Here is a 20,456-nt window from a genome sequence, read left to right on the forward strand (position 1 = left end):
CCCATATTGATCGGGGGAATTGAACCCGACGTGAATCGAACACGCAACCTTCTGATCTGGAGTCAGACGCGCTACCATTGCGCCACGGATCCGGTTGTGATCCATATTGACAACAAATAATAAAATCCTTTATGGAGACTGTGAATGGGATTTTTTTAAGCTTGTAATACCCATGACTTGCAATATTTTTGGTCAAGCTGAGGCCAATCAGGTGCTGGTATTCGATATTCATTGCTTGGGGCTTTTGAGTCTCTAGCTAACACAATTGGATCCGTGGTGCAATGGTAGTTTAGGATTCATGCCCTTTTCTGTTAGTTTTCAACAACCAATTTGAACCAAATGGTGACCTGATTCTGGAATATCTAGTTCGGATTTGATTCGATTGAATTTAAATTAATTATAGGGCAAATGTAATATACTTGTTCTGTGATTGGTGTATAGTTCATGAAAAATGATCAATCACATAACAAGTGTGATACACTTTGTTCTGTAAACCAAACCTAATAAGGCAAGAATTTTTCATTTGATCTAAGGGATTCTTGATACTATAATCACGTGGCACTATCCGCCTATGCCAAATATTGACCATACAAACGTCCAAAATTTGTTTATACTACATCATGCAAAATTTTCTAAATATTTATCCATCATTTCTCTCTATAATTACTTTGTTTAATGATTCGTAGGTTTTACCCCGATTTTCCAAGTTTTTACCTAATTACAAGCAGAACTTGTTAATGTACTAGTGAAATTCAACAGCTCATAACCCTAATTACATAATTTGCAAGTTGCTAACCTTTAACGGATCTTGAACCCTGGAATAATTCTTTTTTCCTTTCCTTAAACCTACAGAAAGAGTACATCGGAAACTAGGATGTAAAGTCAAAACCCCACGTTCAAAGTTGCTTATACCCTTAACTACACTTAGCTTGTATATATACTAAATCTAGTGGCCATTCAGACATGAGTGAGCATGAACTGGATATGTAACATATGATAGCTAGCTTGCGTTAATTTGTTTGCAAGATTCACAGAGTGGATGAATTAAGTTAAAAGGGCAAAATATTTGTTTAGTCCCATAAAATAAGGATAGAATTATTTTTGGTACCACAATTATACGCTTTTAGTTTCATAAAACTTAAAATTACGTTTTTTTAGTTCTAAAACTGTGATTTTTTGAAATTTTTAATCCCATAATTATTAACGCCTTTTTAGTTCCAAAACCACAACGCACATATTTTTTTTAGATTAATAATACGTAACTTTGAGTTTTATGGGACTAAAAATAACACTTACCATAGTTATGATACCAAAATATATTTTGCCTTTTATTTATGAGATTAAAAAAATATTTTGCACAAATTAAAACCTGCACTGAGTACCACCCTCAACTTAAACGACATGACCATGAAAACCCAACACAGTTGAAATAACTAATAATTAGTCCTTTGACTTCACTCCATGACTATTAATGCATGCCCATGTATGATTAATGCGCCTGTTGTGATGATGATTTTATATATCCGCGTCAATTCAGGGAGCGAGAATTAAGGATATGCTGTTGTTGTATCAAGAAGTCGAGATAAAAGTTGGATTTTTTATATTTAATATAATTATTGTGGCGCTTTGATGCCGATGAGAAGGTAATTTATTTTTCCAAAATACAAAATTTACTGTTTTAAAATAATAGCACTATAAACTTTGATAACGACAAACTAAATAATATTTCAAAGTTTGAAAATTATAATAGCTCATTAAAAATGCTATATAATGGTTGAATGGAAATAAAGTGAATAGTGACCCTATTTATAGATATCAGAAATGTGTCATTATATAGATACGTTCAATGTGAAACATGCTTGACAAAACTGCTCATTTTACCAAAGAACATATTATTTTACCAGAATAAACGCATCATTTCAATCAAAGATTACATCACTTTAGTAATTGACAGTAAGTTAAACACGAATGGATGATGATTGTGCATTATCAACCATCATCCGCGTATCAAGAATTTATTATGTGTCGCACATTGTAATTAATTAATCAATTATTATAATTTAATCTAATTAAATAAATTTTCTTTTTTTAATTTATCGTTCACCATTTTCCAACAACAAACTTTAGAGGCATTGCCACAAAAGTTGACATGTGAATGCAAAGATTATGAGTATGTGAAATGAATAAAGGGAGGAAGGAATGAAGATGTCTCTTAACTTCAAAGTGAAGCATATTGCTTTAAGGTTCCTTCTTAATGAAACCCCCTAATTTGTGGACCTGACCAATTCCGGTTTTTTAGACATGTAATTGTTTTCTATTATGTTTTACAATGACTTTAGAGAAATAAAGTGAGGGGAAGGAACCAAAGGGTATTCATTTTTCTTTTTTCTTTTTTTTAATAAATAAATAATTTCAAATCAATAAATATACTTAAATAGAATAAAGAAATAATAAATTACTGTAGAGTAGGTCCTCAGAGAGGGATAACTCAATAGTTCGAGTACAAAACTTTCTCGTATTCGCACTTTGAGTGTATACGTATGAATTGACTGCATAAGTATTAAAAAAATATATAAAATAAAAATATATTTATATTCGTATGATTCGAAGCGAAACCCTTTAATTCTTGGTATGTTTGTGTGGGTGAATGTAATAATGTAAACGAGATATGGCTCAAATAAAACCTTAAAGAAATCAACACTTCACATGGGGAGCCATCGTCAATGATTTTTCAATTAATTTTCTACTACTCATTATTATTTTTCTGTCCTCTTATCTATATACATTGTCTTCTCACCAAATATTTTTAAATAATTACATATATATATATATATATATATATACTTAGGACCCACATCATCATTGCCAATTATTTGGGAATAAACACAATTAGATATAAGCTTAGGTCAGCATAATGTATATATCTTGTAAAAATATTAAATTAAATTAAAATATTTTCGAAATTTCAACAAAAACCCTCCAATTTTAAATCAGACCTATCAATAATTCATAGAGTTAATAAAATTTTAAAGTGAATGCCATATATATACACCGTATTTTCGTTTAGTTAAATAAATTTTCATATAAAATTTTAATGAAGATATTAAAATATGACAGATTAACTATTACCGTATAAAATTTCAACCAATATTTGAATTATCAAGGTTAGATTTATTTTTTTTTTAAAAAAAAAAAACTTTAAAAATTTTCATGCTATAAGAATTACCTAGTTTATGGAAAAACAATTCCTGTTCATAAAATTAGATCTACAGGAAGGCTACAATGTAAGTTGTAGTGGTCAAGGTTATTATTATCAATTTTGTGATGATGCTGAAAAATAATTATTTAATTCTTGACCTTCCACGATTGGAGTATAATAAATTTACATCACTCAAATAGTCCCGTAATTGTGGGAGAAGAGGTCGTCCTCGCAAAGAGGGTCGCATGATCAAGCTTTGGCGATTGTTTATTGAGAACATAAATCTTTATAAAGTCATAAAATCATTTATGAGGGCTGACGTCTCTCCACTGCCGGAAGGTCAAGAAAATTGGTGACCTGATGGCAGGGGAGCCAACGGCCAAAGTCCCAGGAAATGACTATCGTAACTAGAATGGTTATAAAGATAGTGAAATTTTTTGTTGAGTAAGTTTCGATTCGCACAAAAAGTAAAACAATCTGGGCTCTACCTCAGAAGGAGGCTCGGTGAAATAGACATGTCCGTGAATATGCGTATAACCTACACCTGGGCATGTTCGTCAGATAGCTACGCATCTTCTCTATGCATCTCTTGATATATATGTCCAACTATAAATACTGACTTCTTCGTATGTTTTAGGTACGTATTTATTACTTTAAGATTTAACTCTTTCACCTCTTTTTATCTAATACCCAGACGTAGTAATTTAAAGAATTTAACTGAACTTGAGATATATGTAAATATATCACACCTAGTGCAGGGTGCAATTGCCCATACATGAAAATTGTACCCACATAAAGGCATGTGAAGGCTGAATTCCATGTTGCTCTGCTTTGCCTCGTGAATTGAACTAATTCGCACCTCCCGATATACATACAAATTAAGATCCGGTCCACAACTACACAGTAAATTTATACGACAATATATTATCTTTAAAAATGCTTTATATTTCTCCATGTATTTCATTTATTTTTGTACACATTTCAATATATGCCAACATCCTTTTTGTTCGAGAAAAACAAGAGTTTATACCCATAAAATTCTTGTTCAGTCTCCATTTTTGTCAGAAACAACCTTTGCGCTTTAAATTTTTAAATACCTTCTAATTTTGAAAATTTTGCCTAAATGGACAAAACTAATCATATATTCTTTCTTTTAAATTTATTTCCAATAGCCTTATGCTTTAATGTATAAAAAAAAATCAAATTTATTTCACTTCTTATTATAGTTTATATAGCAGCCTCTAATCATGGTAAGTTAGTCATATATTTTTAATTCATATGTGATATAATTTGCAACTCGATCGGTACTCTATTAAACGAGTCTCATCCGTTTTGGTTCTTATGATTATTACGATTTTATCTTAAAAAAGCATGTCGCTAGAGAGAAAATGTATTAAAACTTATTATAAGTCATTCGTACTTTTTGTCCAACCATGTGAAACGTTTATTTACATTAATACAAATTAGATAACAAATAAAAAAATATTAATCAAATTTAAAATTCGACTTAATACATCATTTTATTTTTAATTTTTCCCCGGCTGCGGTGAACAGTAAAATTTTGCAAAAATGGAGGCATTCATAATAACGCGGAAACGCGTGAGTTGCGCCGAATGTGAAAGATGGCAATGATAGACAGACAGGCATACTCACTGAACCCTCCCTTTATTTATTTATTTTAAAAGTACTCTGACTTTAATTATCAGTACCTGTAATTTTTTTTCTATTTATACATAACTGTGTTCTTAGTATAAATCTACGTACTAACTACACCCCACTTTTGGGATTGTTGTAGACAGCTAAAAGAGACATAATTTCAAGAAAGATTAGCTGATCACATTCTTGCCATTTTTGCAGAAGTTTATAACAAAATCCTGGTATGCTGTTTTCCACATTTTGTCTGTTTTTAGTTCATTTGCTTAAAATCCCACTTCAGATCTGTTGTTGTGTGGTCACTTAAGTTGGTCTAACTGTTTGCAGTTATGTCAAGATTTGTTCTTGTTGATGTAGTCTCATAGTTCAGTGAACTTACCTTTGATTTCGCTAAACTAAGTTTTGATTTGGGATTGAGGATTTCTGACAAATGTGAAGTGGGATTTTGCAGATACTGAGGTTTGGGTTGTCATTCTTTGAGTTATTGGTGGAAATGGGGAGAGAAGTTTTGCTGTCTTTGCTTTCGGTTTTGGCCTTTTGGAGTGTTTGGGTGGTGAAAGCAGAGGATGCTTACAAGTATTATACTTGGACAGTCACTTATGGAACAGCTTCCCCACTTGGCCCTTCTCAACAGGTTCATACTAGTGCTTGAGATTTTCTGCTTCAAATGTGTGTGTGTGTGAGAAAGAGAGAGAGAGAGAGAGAGTCAGATTGAAGAGAGTTTAATGTTTGAATTTGCAGGTCATCCTCATCAATGGTCAATTTCCTGGTCCGAGGCTTGATACTGTGACCAATGACAACATAATCCTTAACCTCATCAATAAGCTGGACCAGCCTTTCCTTTTGACATGGTAAGTCACATTCCCTTATGCAATTTCAAGTCCAGACATGCTCAACTTTTGTTGTAATTGATGTTTACATCACACAGTCCATGTTCTTGCCTTGTTACTGCAGTAATTATGTCCTTATTGTTGAACAAACCGACAGTAGCTATTTGTGTTAACAATGTTGGAACTGATTGCTTTAATTACCCGTGATCCTTGAATCCTCAGCCTATGCTTTCAAGTAGTTATCTCAAGGATCCTCAGCCTATGCTTTACAAGTGTTTAATCTTGTTTATATGAACTAGGAATGGGATCAAACAGAGGAAGAATTCTTGGCAAGACGGTATGTTGGGAACTAATTGTGCTATCCCTCCAAACTCAAATTACACGTACAAGTTCCAAACTAAGGATCAAATTGGTAGCTACACGTACTTCCCATCGACTCTGATGCACAGAGCTGCTGGTGGGTTTGGAGTACTTAACATTTATGCAAGATCAGTGATTCCTGTCCCATATGCCAAGCCGGCCGGAGACTTCAGCCTGCTCATTGGTGATTGGTACAAGAGCAATCACAAGGTCAGATTTTCTTATTACATAAGTGTATTTATACACATGTATAAATAAATACTCTACTGGCAGATTGGTACTATATGTATTCATACACAAGCATCAATGATTATTGCAATGTGCTGCAGGCATTGCAACAAGTACTTGATTCAGGGAAACCACTACCTTTCCCTGACGGCATCCTTATAAATGGCCAGAGTCGATCTTCCTTCAGTGGTGATCAAGGTCAGGACCTAATAGTTGCTAATCGATGTTATGAAAGTGTGTAGTTGTCTAAGCACTATAAACTGCAACTCTTTATTTTGCTTTGATTTCCAGGTAAGACATACATGTTCAGGGTATCAAACCTCGGCTTGTCCACCTCCTTTAACTTTAGAATTCAGGGGCACAAATTGAAGCTTGTCGAGGTTGAAGGATCTCACGTTCTTCAGAACATGTACGATTCTCTTGATGTACATGTGGGGCAATCAGTGACTGTCCTGGTCACCTTGGATCAATCTCCAAAAGACTACTATATAGTCGCATCTACGAGGTTCACAAAGACGGTCCTCACTGCCATTGCAGTTCTGCACTATACTAACTCTCGCGCTGCCATTTCTGGACCTGTACCATCTGGCCCGACTGACGACATTGCCTGGTCCATGGACCAAGCTCGATCGTACAGGTATAGCTCATAAAAGTTGTCTTTACACCCGTATTTTACGTTCATCCCCTTTTATCTTACAAGCCCATAAGATCAACATGGTTGGTGTTTCAGGTGGAACCTGACCTCAAATGCTGCAAGGCCAAACCCGCAGGGCTCTTTCCACTACGGAAAAATAACAACATCAAGGACTATCGTCCTGGCTAATTCGGCACCCATTATCAATGGGAAGCAAAGATATGCCATCAATGGGAATTCTTTCATCAACTCTGACACCCCTCTTAAGCTTGCTGATTACTTCAACATCCCTGGTGTTTTCAGCATAAACTCCATTCAGACCGCTCCATCTGACAGTTCTAATAAACTGGCCACATCTGTGATGGGAGCTTCTCTCCATGAATTCATTGAAGTTGTCTTTCAGAACAATGAGGACACGATCCAGTCCTGGCATCTCGATGGTTATGATTTTTGGGTCGTCGGGTAGGCCATCATGTCTAAAAGACATTTTTATCTTGCTGATCAAGGAACTAGGTATCTGATTCATGTTCTTTCTTGTTTGTTCGAACAGATTCGGGACGGGACAGTGGACACAAGCTAGCAGGAAAGCATACAACCTTGTTGATGCTTTGACTAGACACACTACACAGGTAATGACTGTTAGGAAACTGCAAAACAGATTGTGAAACGTGTGCAGAGCTAACAAGGAAAATCAAAGACACGAACAGCAATAGCTAAGTCTTAAGTGTAATGTTGAGTTAAACTTCACAATCCAACAATAACCTTAACATTCACCAAGACCGTTTTCATCTTGTATTTGACATACATTTCTGCTTTTGGAACTTTGCTACAGATTTCAACTTTCTTGTCTATAGGATTTATAGTTTTGTCCTAAAAACATTGCTGAAATTGTGTTGCAGGTATACCCCAAATCTTGGACTGCTATATTAGTATCATTGGACAACCAGGGAATGTGGAATTTGAGGTCTGCAATGTGGGGAAGGCAATACCTGGGACAGCAATTTTACCTCAGGGTCTACAATCCAACACCAAGTCTTGCAAATGAATATGACATACCTAACAATGCTCTGCTTTGCGGCAAAGCTGTCGGCAGAAGACATCCTTAAGTTTATTTGTTGAGAATATTTATGTTCTTTTTTCCAGTCATAAGAGGTTGGCTGCTACACACAGGGTCGCTTTATCTTAGCTCTTTGAATTTGTACAACCCAAACACATTAGATTAGTTAATCTTAATTACTTTGTTTACCGAGTGTGCGCATTTTGGATAATGTAATATTATGAGGCTATGAGTTCGATTCTTGCTAATGTTTGTGCCCGTGTATTTTAGTAATAGTTGTTTTTTAATTACCAGCCTATTTACTCTAGCTCCCTCATTCGTGCCCCTCACCCGAGGGTCACTTTCTCTCGTTGGGAGAGAAGCACCTTAGCCTCAGCTATGTCAGCTTTCCTCATGCTTTTTGGCTTACAGGGAGCTGACTAGGACCCAACTAAGGCACTTCTCTCCCGTTGATAGAGCGTTAGCTGTTGTTTCGTTTCTGCCCTCCGACTAGGAGGTCAGGCACTAACTATTTGTCGATTTAGCTCCCTATAGTACCCTGCCTTAGCTGCCTTGCTTTCCAAAGTTTCCAATTAGGGATTATAAATTATTATTAAATGTTAATACGTTGATCGTTATAATTGTCAGTGACTTATATTTATAGAGCAACGATATATGTGACAAAATAAATTTAACAAACAAGAAATGGATTCAAAGATACTGGGAAGAAATTACCCAGATCAAATACAGTTGGAGCTAATATAGGGATGGAGGACAATATTGTGTAGGATCTATTGGCTAAATTCGATTAAGAGTGTGTTCAGTTGAACTTGTTTTTTAAATATCTTGTAAACTCATTTACTCATACATATTATGAAATGTTAAATCTTCTTCAACATAAATACTTGAAATGGTTGGATGAAGTAAAACTATACAATTTATATGATATTCATAATGATAATTTTGCAATTTATATCAGAGTCCAATTACATTTTACCGTTGAAAATCTTGAAACAATTGAAGGGCTAATCTCGAAAACATGTATTACGATTCTGATGCTTAAGTTAATAACGCCATCAAATGTGTTCATAATTAAAGGAGTTTCTTAACTTAAAGTTCTTATTTTCCCATTTTATAAACTTATTTTCTAAAAAACTTATCAAACACTTTTAAATATTATAAATTTTTAAATATCTTATAAAATATTTTAATGTTCTTATATACATACGCAAAACACCCTCTGTATACAATGATACAGTAAATTAGATCTAATTTTTATTTGTTGAACTAAATTTTAGGCCTTGTATCTAAAAAAATTACTTTCCAACCTCTTTTGGACCTAAATTAGGTTAGAAATGAATACTTTGCACTAAACTTTATTGATTACAATTTAAAATAAAAATAATTTTATAAGTCAAGAATTTGACGTAATATATACAAATTTGTACTTACACAAAGTAATTTAGTACACGATGGCATCGTAATATACGATTTAATAAGTGATAGTTGATTTTTTTATTAAATCAATTAGGAATTAATTCGATTCACAAGTTTAAAAATATTTGTTTGGTTTTTGTGTTTTTGCATTTCCCGAGACAAGATAAAACACACTCAATGTTTGTTTTTGTATTTTTACATCTTATCTGCGTGTTTTTATGTTTTTCAACTTTCTATATATAATATATATATATATATATATACATTTATATATATACATAATATAAAACATACATGATTTGACAATAAACAGTAATTTTTGACTCCCAAATCCCAACATCAAACATACACCACTTATTTTAAAATATTTTAAATTTTTCCAAAACACATATCCAAACATATCATTTATTTTCAACACACACTCACTTATCTCTATTTTGTTTTCTCTATTTTCAAAACACAAAACAAAACAACTAAAACTCAAATCCAAAAATAATGTTTTTTTCTCGATAAAATCGTGACCTATCTATTAAAGTTTGATCTCATGGTTTTATCAATATAAGTTCATAAACATAAGATCATAAACTCATATCCCATCATCGAAGTTTTTGATTATTCCATTCTATATGAAATTATTATTATTATGGTTTTAATATATTAATTTATTGATTAATGTTTTGAATATAATTGTTTTTATTTTTATTTTGAAACAAAAAAGTATTTATAAACATTTTTTTTCCCGGGACCATAATGCAATTATAAGAAGAAGTTCCCAACTGGAAAAGGAATGACGCTATCAGAAGCAGGGTTCATCTGATTCTGTGCTTCTCTCCGATCGAATTCGCCCGGAAACCCAACAATTCGTTCGAGCTGCGGTTTTTCTCATCGTTTCCAGCAATCGCGATGAATTGCGAAGTTTGCCAGCTCAAAGAACTTGTAAGGATCTCTCCCCTTCGCAATTGAGCATCCATATATACGTATGTACGTACACGAATGGTTAATCGGAGTTCTTGAGGGGCAATTTATGATTTTGCTCTAATGCAGGAAGTTGAGCACTTCGAGATACGTGAAGTTCTCCGGTGTGAGTTTACTGTCTCTTTCCCCCTTTTTGGGAATTGGTGATGATTCGTCGATTTTGATAGTTAGTATGAACGAACAATTGCCGTGATTAGTTGCACCAAAGAATTTGGACTGAATTTTCTGGTTTCTTAGTAATGAGGTTTATTGTTTTGATTAGTTTGTGATTTATCATCGCTTTGTCCATGGGTAGTTTAACTCTTCAAACAAGCTCAGATTTTGTGAGTTAATTACCTGTAGATACAGTGATAGCTTGTGATTAAGAACTCCTGATAAGTTGAAGGTTGGATTGCAGGCATTCTACACACTATTTTTTTCCACAGAGCTTTAGGGCTAGTGCGCCCAAAAGACATTGATCTGGAGCTTTTTGAGATTACATATGTAAGTACTCTGCATTTTTTGAAACTGATTGCCATATATTATCTTCCCTTGATGCCCTCATATCATTTTGGCTGATGCATGGATGCTGAATGCTTAATTCTGACTACAGCTGCTACTGAATTATCCAAGCTAAAATTTTTCGGGCTGTTGATTTGATTTTTGCTTTATCAGTGGTCAAAACTATGAGTTTATGTTTGAAGAAAACTTTCCAAGTAACCTCAAATGATTAGGCATCTTTTGGGGCCTCTAAATTTTTGGTAACAGAGCTGGTTAATAATTTGTAACTATCTGGTTGTAGAAGATACTTTTGATTCTTTATGCTCTGAATGTTTTTGCTTTTCTTTGATGATCAATGTCTCTTACCACAGATCAATGTTTCTCATTTGTGGTAAGAGGTGAGGAGCTTCTTTTGATATCTATTGTGCAGGTGCAATGTGGTGACATGGAACTTGAAAGGAAAATAGATGAGAAGATTGACCAATTTATTGATAAGGTGGAGAAGCACCCTAACAAGAAAAATCAGGTACATGGATTGTCTCTATCTTTAACATTCCTCATGTTCAATTGTTGGGTGATTTTTCCTTTACTTTTTATATCTCAGTGCTAAATCAATTTTTATATGTTTGTCTGGTTATCCTTTCCCATTTCTTAATTAATCCGTATGAGATTTATCAGGTCCTTTAATTTTGTTTCTGAAGAAGTTGTCTTTCTATGGGAGCACATAAACTTTCTCCATAAATGCAACATTTACATATGTGCTTGCCTTATTTTCTGAGGATACACATTGTGTCTTATTTATTTGTTATTGGTTGCCTATTAGAATGTATGAAGCATATGTTTCATTTTCAATTCAAAGGCTCATAGCATGTAGTGTATGTTGTATACATGCTTTATAATGGTTTTAAGTGGTCAAATTTTAAGAATTATGATATATCAGTAACTTAATTTGTGTTCCCTTTCTTCAAAGAAGTATTGCTCATCAGCATTTAGTCTGGGTTGAAAAATGTTTCTGCAAGATGTCTGTGGTACTGGATTATGGTTAGACATCTTTGTTTAATGGAGAGCAGAAGTCTGACTCTTCACTTATTTGGTATTTCTGTAATATTTTTTCTTCATATTGTTAGTCTGTTTAGTATTCCTTAACTTGAATGTGATGATGCAGATATGTTTGTCCTTCTATGAAGTTAAAAACAAACAAGCAACATGGTTCAGTAACAAAGTTGAACGCCTCCACTGGGAACAGTGGTACATAAATCTGAATGTTACACAAAATCCAAAAGGACATTCTGGCAAGTCTCATCTTCCCAAAGTAGAAGTTAATCCTGGAGGTATATATGTTATTGCAATTGCTCAGAAATTCAACACTTCCTTTGCTAGTTATTGGCATGATAATAATTTTCACCTTTATTCATTGTCAATGTCTATAGACACTGCAGCTGAGGCAAGGAGAGCTCGGCGCACAGCACTAGAATGTTCACTTCGTGATATTCTGTTTCAGATAATCAGATTTGTGAATGAAAAGAGAGATCATGTTCCTCCAATACCAAACCTTGATGGTGTTTCATTTCCCTATGAAATTACTATCTCAAGGTACTTTCCACTTCTGTCCTTTGCATGATATCGTGATTTTTTATTGTCTTTCTACCATTCTATTCAACTTTCATTTCCATTGAAATTTCTGTATAATGATTTAGTGGAAAACTTGTTAATTCTTTTTGAATTAGTGGTATCTTTTTCTGAAATAGACTCAAATTTTATTTCCAGAGGTAGAACTTTAGAAATCTAAAAACTTCTTCATTATGTGGGTGTGCCTAAGTATTACAAGTAAATCTTCCAAACTTTGACACTTTACGGGTTTGCATATAAATTTCATGTGCATCCACTTTTTGATAACGTAAGCTAGATGTTTTCCACCATGTAAATTGATACTAGCTTTTATATGAAGTTTGCTTAGTATTACCATCTTGAAGCCTCAGAAAGCTTCAGTGATGAAAACGAGGATGAGCTTATCAAGATTGCTAATTAAGTCTGATAGAGTGGTGTCTATGTATGGCGAAACATTTTTTCGTATAATCGTACACAGTTGTGGCAAATCTACTTGTTAGCGAGCTTTTGTCAACAATAGCACTGGTGAAAACAATAATTTGCCCAAGCTTTCATCAACAGTATTGCTGATCCAGTTTTATGATTCCCATGAATTATCACCATTTTTTCCACTGTTACATTTATTTTCTTCGCTGTGCTACCTGATGCCAAGTAAAAGTTGCTAAGTTATGTGCCGTATTCTCTATAGTTCATCAGATTCTGCTTTCGGGATGGACATGTTCAAGAGAATGCTCCAAACTGGGCATCCTACAATGCTCAGCTGATTAGCTAAGCCTTTGAGCTGGTCTGCTTCTTACAAGGCACCTTCTATAGAAGTTCGGAGAGTCGCATCACCTGTGAATATGTAGACTGTAAGTCTGGAAAAAGTTAAAAAATTTGATACTCCGAAAGAAGCTGTTGATATGCACATATTTATTTAGATATCTTTAACCATGGCTTTTATTGTGGTTCTTGTTGCACTTACTAACTTGATGCTTCGTATACTGCGTGCATGAATACCCAGTCTTTTAAAAGATGAGGTATCTGACTTACATGTGTTCGTCTGTGTTGTATTAACGACACACTAGTTTTAACCACTAATGGCTCCTATATTGTAGAGAAGTTAATAGTTACAGGAAGGATCAAGGTTCATATTGACTCTTATGAGAACCTCTTCAATTCATATCAGACATCAACAATCAAAAGAAAGACAATTGAGATCAAACATAAGTATCTTGCCAGTAGGACTCATTAGTTCATTTTCGACAGACCGTACTAGGCTAGGACTATATTATTTTACCATCTGCAGCCCCGCGATGTTATGTTCAATAATTTTATCTGAATGGAGGTGAAAAAAAGAAAACGAACTCATAATTTGATGTCAGTTACCACAGCACAGCCGACTAACGTAAAAAGTATAGGGTAGAGGCATATGTGTTAGTTATATAAACCATAATTGCAGAAGCCGGCTTATAATTATATGCACAGGCAGAGGCAGAGCAATTGAACTGCAGTGCAGGCTTCCTCATTTATGCAGGCACAACAACAATCAATTATCCTTCTCTCGCGTTCTATTTTTCATCACAATTGTGGTTGAAAGTTTTTAACTGCGTCCAAATAATAGTCCTCTTCTTTAAACTAATATTTTAAGTGCACAAACATTATAATATATTCAAAATCTTAAAATATTAAAAAAAATGATGTAAAATTGGCATATATGTAAAGTGAAATAAAAATAAAGTATGAATTTAGGATAAAGTGCCGTGATCATTAGTGGGGTGTAAATTTGACGTAGATACTATTGTAAAAACAGTGAGACTTTCCGCAATGTGAAACACCCTTTTTAAGATGTTGGCCCAACGTGGACCAATTTTTGTTTCAGATTAGATCTACTTATATTTTAACTAACTATATAATAAATGAGATCCGATGGACTAGGAATTTGACCTTAGTGTAGCAGAACTGAAGAATAAAAACAAGGTGAAATGTGTTTTTGCACGATTGCTTAACCTTGAGGGCACTAGGACAAGTCAGTATTATATATCTATACCATTGTAAACCCACTATAGACTATAGTAACTAATTTTACGCATCAAATATCAAATTTCTAAATTATTATCATACTTTTAACAATTTACCAACACTATTTGATGTGCCTAAAATATCCTACTTTTTGTTGTATCTCTCTATTATATATCTTTTACTCGTTAGAAATATTTGTCCTTACTTGGAGCATGCCTTTATATTTGCTACTATCTTCTAAGTTTATAATAATCCTAATGTAAGATTTTTAAAAAAACAATGTGGCATTGAATTGAAGTAGTAGGGAAGCGTCAATAAAGTTGAAGCCATAGAAACATAGATAATATTATCACCAAAGACAAACTCCTCAACTCTTGATACACAACTATTTTTCAAAACAACCAAAAAAAAAAAAACATTTCTTTTTCATTTCATAACACTGCCGGGAGTGGAAATAGCAAGATCTGGCCAAGCAAAACAATCTCCACCTCCCACAAATCCACCTTCTCCATTCTCCAGCTGCCACGTCTGACCTGCCACGCCACCGCTCCCACTCGTCGGCCCACCTTCCACCACTCCCGCAAAAGGCCACACAGCCCTTCCCAGCCCAAACCCCACCTCATCAAGCCCAAGCCCAAGCCCAAACCCACCCAATGCCAGAAGCCCACTCCCCTGACTGCTGTTCAACAACGACGTAAAACTCCCGCTCATCTTACCCTCGCTCACGTACGGCACTACCCCACCTTGATCGGCGGCCATGATGATGACCTGATGAATAAACAGAGGCGCCTCCACCACTGGTGGTGGCGCTGGAAGAGATACTTGTGCGGGAGCGTTTGGCGTTCTTGCGGCTGCCACCGCCGACTGGAATGTCGCGGAGGGTGCCCCCGTGAGTCCAGTAGCGGCGGCAGGACTTGCAGAAGTGGCGCGGCTGGGAGAAGTTGTAGTTGTTGTAGTAGCAAAACTTGGTGTTTGTGGAGTCGCAGCGCGGGCATGGGAGGTGCTCCGGCTCCGGCGGCGGAGCGCCCACTTGGGCCGACTTCGTCGCCTTCCTCAGACTCGTATCCGTCGCCATACCCGTCTCTTCCCGCAGCAACAATAACTGTATATGCAACGTATAACTGAAAATGCAATGAAGACTTATGGGTTTAAGGGGGGTTTTAATATGGATGGTTAGAGAGAGAGAGAGAGAGAGAGAGAGAGACAGAGAGACTGTGCGCAGCGCAGAATTGAATTATTGTGAAACGGTGTGGTCTGAGTTCTGAGAGTGGTGAACAGCTTTTACAGAGGTTTATGTTGAGACTGAGAGGAATGCATGTTTTCAGTCGGCTCGAAATATAGGGTGTGTTTGTTTGGGTGGGCTGTTTTATTCGACTTTTGGGGGCTGTAGGATTAGGAATCAACAACCCTACCTTTTTAGTGCTCTACGCTTTCATATATTTAAGCATATAATATAATAATTCATGTCTCGGATTTTTTATGGTAAAGTCTATCTCATTTTTTACTTAATCTAATATATATCATGTGTATATAATTTTTTCCAACTTTAGAGAGTTTTGAAATAGTGGATGGGTTTCATTAGCATTAGCATCCTTTAATTAAAACACATGTAACAATCCTATCCAACCCCTCAATTTACTCGCAATTAATTATTTGGTTGTTGTTCATGTTGTAATAGGATATGTATTTATTACCAACATCATTTATGCTCTCATGCTTAAGCTATATATATATATGTGTGTGTGTGTGTGGGAATAATGAAGTCCAAACAGGGTCTCATTATATCTGCTTTTTTGTTACAAAGTATTTGAGATCGTAGATTTTCTAGTAATTTTTTTAAATTTGTTGGGATTATTTTGAAACTCATCATTGGATTTTAAATGCTTCAATTGTTCGATATTGATATATTGCAAAAATTTCTGATATTTAGTTATTTGAATTACTTTTTCAAATTATTTGTCTAAATCCAAATCTATCAATTTAAATACAGCCTAAGTGATTTCAAGTTCGATCATTGCACTAATTAAAGTATGTCCCAAGAAGCATAGATTTCTTATAACAATATGTATATAAATTACGGTTAATTACATTTAGGCATTTTCTAAAAATATTAAATATTTGGATAAGTTTTGAAATTATAGTTATAATCCTTGAAAAATTTTCGTTTTACACTTAACCCCCTTCCGTTACACTTTAAATGAAAAATGCTGACTTATATTTACATAAATTTTCAATATTATTGGTCCTAATTTAACATTGCCATGTATTTTTTGTACTTATAAAGGGATAAATATAATATATATATACATACGGAGTGAGGTTAATATTATTACATGTTTTTCTTTATAAGTACAAAAATATTACATAAAAATATTAAATGAGGGTGAAATTTGATATTTGTGTAATTTTTTTTACTAATATCAGTATTTTTCGTCCAAATCCTATAAAAAAGAATATCAGGTGTAAAAGTGATTTTTTGAAAAATTATTTTGGGGAAAAGTGTAATCTTGCATTTTCAAAGGGAGTCGAAGTTTAATTAACCCTATAAATTATCTATTAATTTGAGGTCCAACTGCAGCACAATGTCATTCCTTGTGATCGAGAAGTCCAGTCGAATTGATTTCAAATATATTTATGTATCTTGCTACATCCAAAAGTCACAGTCGAGGAGCACGAGATATGCCCTAACAATAGTTATTCGATGCTCAAGTCAATATGATTGTCTGGAGTAGAAAATATGAAATAGGCCCAGAGTTATATTTGGCAAATAAGATGTTAGGAATAATTAGGAAATACTTGTGGTACACTTGTCCGAAAATCATGTCAATATGATGTGTAGTATTGAGGTCCGTCAACCTAAGATGCATCATACAGCTCGAATTAAGAGTAAAAACATGCAAATTCTTATTTCGTTATGTAATTTTTCGTGACATTAAAAACATTCTAATCTTTTAATAATTATTATGTTAGGTCCCATATTACCAATCGACATAATTAATCCAAACCATCTATGCTTGTTAAATTATTTATCAACATAATTCTCGTAAACATAGATCGCTTATATAAATACTTACAAAGATTAACTCTCGACATACTCCTCATATAGGCAAGTAAAACTGTCCTCATACAATCTTAACAAGTGGTTTGTCCTCAACTAGTTAGTACTCCTTACTTATTTTTGTTGTTCCGAATCTTGTCTTGTAACAACAACTTACCACATTCTATTTAACTCATAACTTTTTTATTTAAAAAGATACAAATATTATGGTAGAAAAAAAAGAAAAAATAATAATGAAAAGAGTAGTACATGTGTGGTGATGTCTAGAGCTATTATTATCATTATTACAACATAGTAAAATGTAGTGGGCTTCACATAATGCTGTAGTAGCTTCAGTACAGAGTGAAAGTGTGATGCTCTCTCTCTCTCTCTCTCTATATATATATATATATATATCATTGGGATTATGACACTACAACATATGATAGGTCAACATTAATTTAATAATCTTACATTTCTAATTGCTCATACTTATCAAGGCATAGTTGGATTTGGTGTGGCCTTTCATGTCATTTTTGTCCTCTTCTCTGTTAGTTATTATGATTTCAGCATTTTTAATGGCTTTTTAGCCTGTAATTTATTTCATCAATAATTCAAATCATCGATATGTGCGAACGAGATAACAAAATAACAAACTACTATAAAAATAATAATACAATCACATTCGTAAGATTTGAACTCATCATTTTTTGTTGTGAAACCTCAATTTTTTACCAATTAGACATTTAATGATGATTTTACAATGTAAAAATAAATCGACAATTATTTAATCACGGCTTCTTATTATTATTTCAAATTGGATTGAGGCACAAATTTAAGGACAAAAAAAAAAATGGATAGAATGAAAAGACTAGTATATAATCTATATTAGCAGATGTTTTCAACTTACAAGCATTCAACTACCTTTATTTTTTTTTTCAAAAAAAGGGAAATTATTATTCCTATATTGTATAAAGTTTTTATATATGAATTTAGAAAATATTAAGTTTTATTTCAAAAATAAATTATTGAATGTCTGAATAAAATAAAATTGCATAGTGTATGAACTATTAATATTAAAAAGTTTATAATTAGTATAATCATAACTAAAAATACTTATTAAAACTCTACCTTAAACTCGTATTCTCTCTCAAGTGGGAAGAGAGAGAGAGAGAGAGAGAGAGAGAGAGAGAGAGAGGGAAAAGGACAAAGACAGAGAGAGAGATCCGCATGTAAGAAGAGGAGAGAGAGAGAGGGGTGATTTGGACAGACAAAATGATGGATGTCGGAGTAGCGTGGGGTGCAATTATTGGATTGCTTCCCCCCGCATCAGCGGGACCCACCCCTGCTTTTCTTCTTTGCCGGATTTCTCGTTCCCTTGTCTGTCCTACCCCACACTCACTCTCCCCCTGTGCTCTTCTCCACTCTAATTCCCATGTTCCCCCAACATCAATCAATTCAAATTGTATGTGATCATTATCTATACCCCTTCATCGCTGCACCAATCACTAATCAGTAATCACACCCCACTATCACTATCACTATCACCATCCTCCTGTAATCATTAACTTGTTAATTTAAATATTCAAAAAATTGAATTATGATTAAGATATATAAAATCACGAGTTTATTACACTATACCGTAATACTTGATCCAATAAAAATTAAGTTTAACTTATTCATCAATACGGTAATAGAATTACAACGACTACACATTGTTTTAATCAGATTTAATAAAATGAACATTTTGTGATAATTAAGTATACTTGAGAGAGATTAATATGCATATTAACCCATCTTAAAATAGCTAAAAATTAAAAAAAAAAATACAACACTATATAATCTATCCCAATATGTCCTTGATTTGTGATTGTGTTTATAAATATTGAGGGCGACATATAAATTGTGCATTAAATTAAAGATTTTAAAACAAATCCAAGTGAAAAATAACAAGTAATAATAGTATAAAGAGAATATAGTTAATGATGTCTAAGATTCTCAAGTGAAATGTATTTGAAGACAAGTCCCCTGAATTGGGGGAGTGGAGTGATGAGTGTAGAATGTTGGTAGATGGATGGTGAAGGGGCAGGACACAGGGCACAGGGCACAGGGCACAGGGCCCCGGCTGACTTACATTCCTCCTGCTCACGGCGCCCCTGATCAGGTCCCTCATCTGTTCAATTTGACCACTCACTGATTGAACCCACTCCCTATCAAGTCCTTTTCAACCAATACCACATTATCGCATGCTCTATTTATTCTGCTTCCCATGCCCCCACCCCCACCCCCCTATACACTCTCTCTCTCTCTCAGACACACACACAGACATGTGTTTGTATGTGTCTGAGTGTGTGTGTGTGTTCTTGTGCTTCCTGAGGCTCAGAGACTCTTCCTTTCTTTTTGTCTTGTTGTCATAGGAAGAATATAAATTCTTCCTCCTTCAAACATACATACATTTTTATATCCCAATTGAAAATAAGTCTCAACTTTTTGTACATACACTGTGTGTAATTAATACTACCAATATCGTAATATAATGGTAAATTATTAATTACGTCTAGTTTGATGCTCATATATCAAAGGGTGTCTAAAAAGTTTGAAAAAGGTGGATTGAGTCTACGATTGTTATTGTAAAAATAGTTACCCGTTAGCAATTCATGAACAGGCCCCGATTAAAGATTGATAACTTAATCTAATTTTAGGTGTATGATCGTATAATCCGATCTTATCCCACATTCTAATCGAACAAACACCAACAATAATAGTCATATTTTCTTATGCCATATTTTATCCAACTCAACCTTATTAACCATTTATCTCAAATACAAAAAGTAAACAATGTACTCTTAATAATGGTATCAAAAACACCTCTTACTATTAAAACCTTTAAATACTCCAGTAAATTCGAAAATTCTATTTAAATGGCCGAAAATAGCCTTATACCTTTTTTTTTAAATCTCGAATGGCCTTATGGCTTA

At 34.0% G+C, this 20,456-nt stretch overlaps 3 protein-coding genes and 1 non-coding gene across 5 annotated transcripts; 2 read left to right on the forward strand and 2 right to left on the reverse strand.

The window, feature by feature from the left end:
- Positions 21-92, reverse strand: TRNAW-CCA. The gene has a single exon. It is a non-coding gene; the product is annotated as a tRNA-Trp (tRNA).
- On the forward strand, positions 4,931-8,230 carry LOC105167465 (L-ascorbate oxidase homolog). 2 transcript variants are annotated; one of them, XM_011087207.2, is made up of 9 exons: positions 4,931-5,076; positions 5,304-5,486; positions 5,594-5,703; positions 5,982-6,252; positions 6,372-6,468; positions 6,562-6,907; positions 7,001-7,366; positions 7,455-7,533; positions 7,804-8,230. In XM_011087207.2, exons 2-9 carry the CDS (start codon positions 5,346-5,348, stop codon positions 8,008-8,010), a joined length of 1,617 nt encoding a protein of 538 aa, XP_011085509.1. In that variant the 5' UTR covers positions 4,931-5,076; positions 5,304-5,345; the 3' UTR covers positions 8,011-8,230. The 2 variants fall into 2 exon arrangements, with proteins under 2 accessions (XP_011085509.1, XP_020551736.1); XM_020696077.1 differs by lacking the exon at positions 4,931-5,076 and having other exon boundaries at positions 5,113-5,486.
- LOC105167466 (autophagy-related protein 101) lies at positions 10,124-13,389 on the forward strand. Its single transcript, XM_011087210.2, has 7 exons — positions 10,124-10,313; positions 10,422-10,458; positions 10,750-10,835; positions 11,263-11,358; positions 11,998-12,163; positions 12,263-12,425; positions 13,129-13,389. Exons 1-7 carry the CDS (start codon positions 10,281-10,283, stop codon positions 13,202-13,204), a joined length of 657 nt encoding a protein of 218 aa, XP_011085512.1. The 5' UTR covers positions 10,124-10,280; the 3' UTR covers positions 13,205-13,389.
- LOC105167467 (dof zinc finger protein DOF3.4) lies at positions 14,757-15,841 on the reverse strand. Its single transcript, XM_011087211.2, is given in 2 exon segments — positions 14,757-15,200; positions 15,202-15,841. Coding segments are annotated over 2 exon segments (648 nt in total). The 5' UTR covers positions 15,517-15,841; the 3' UTR covers positions 14,757-14,867.

This window comes from Sesamum indicum, linkage group LG8 (genome assembly GCF_000512975.1).
Source record: "Sesamum indicum cultivar Zhongzhi No. 13 linkage group LG8, S_indicum_v1.0, whole genome shotgun sequence".
Lineage (NCBI taxonomy): Eukaryota > Viridiplantae > Streptophyta > Magnoliopsida > Lamiales > Pedaliaceae > Sesamum > Sesamum indicum.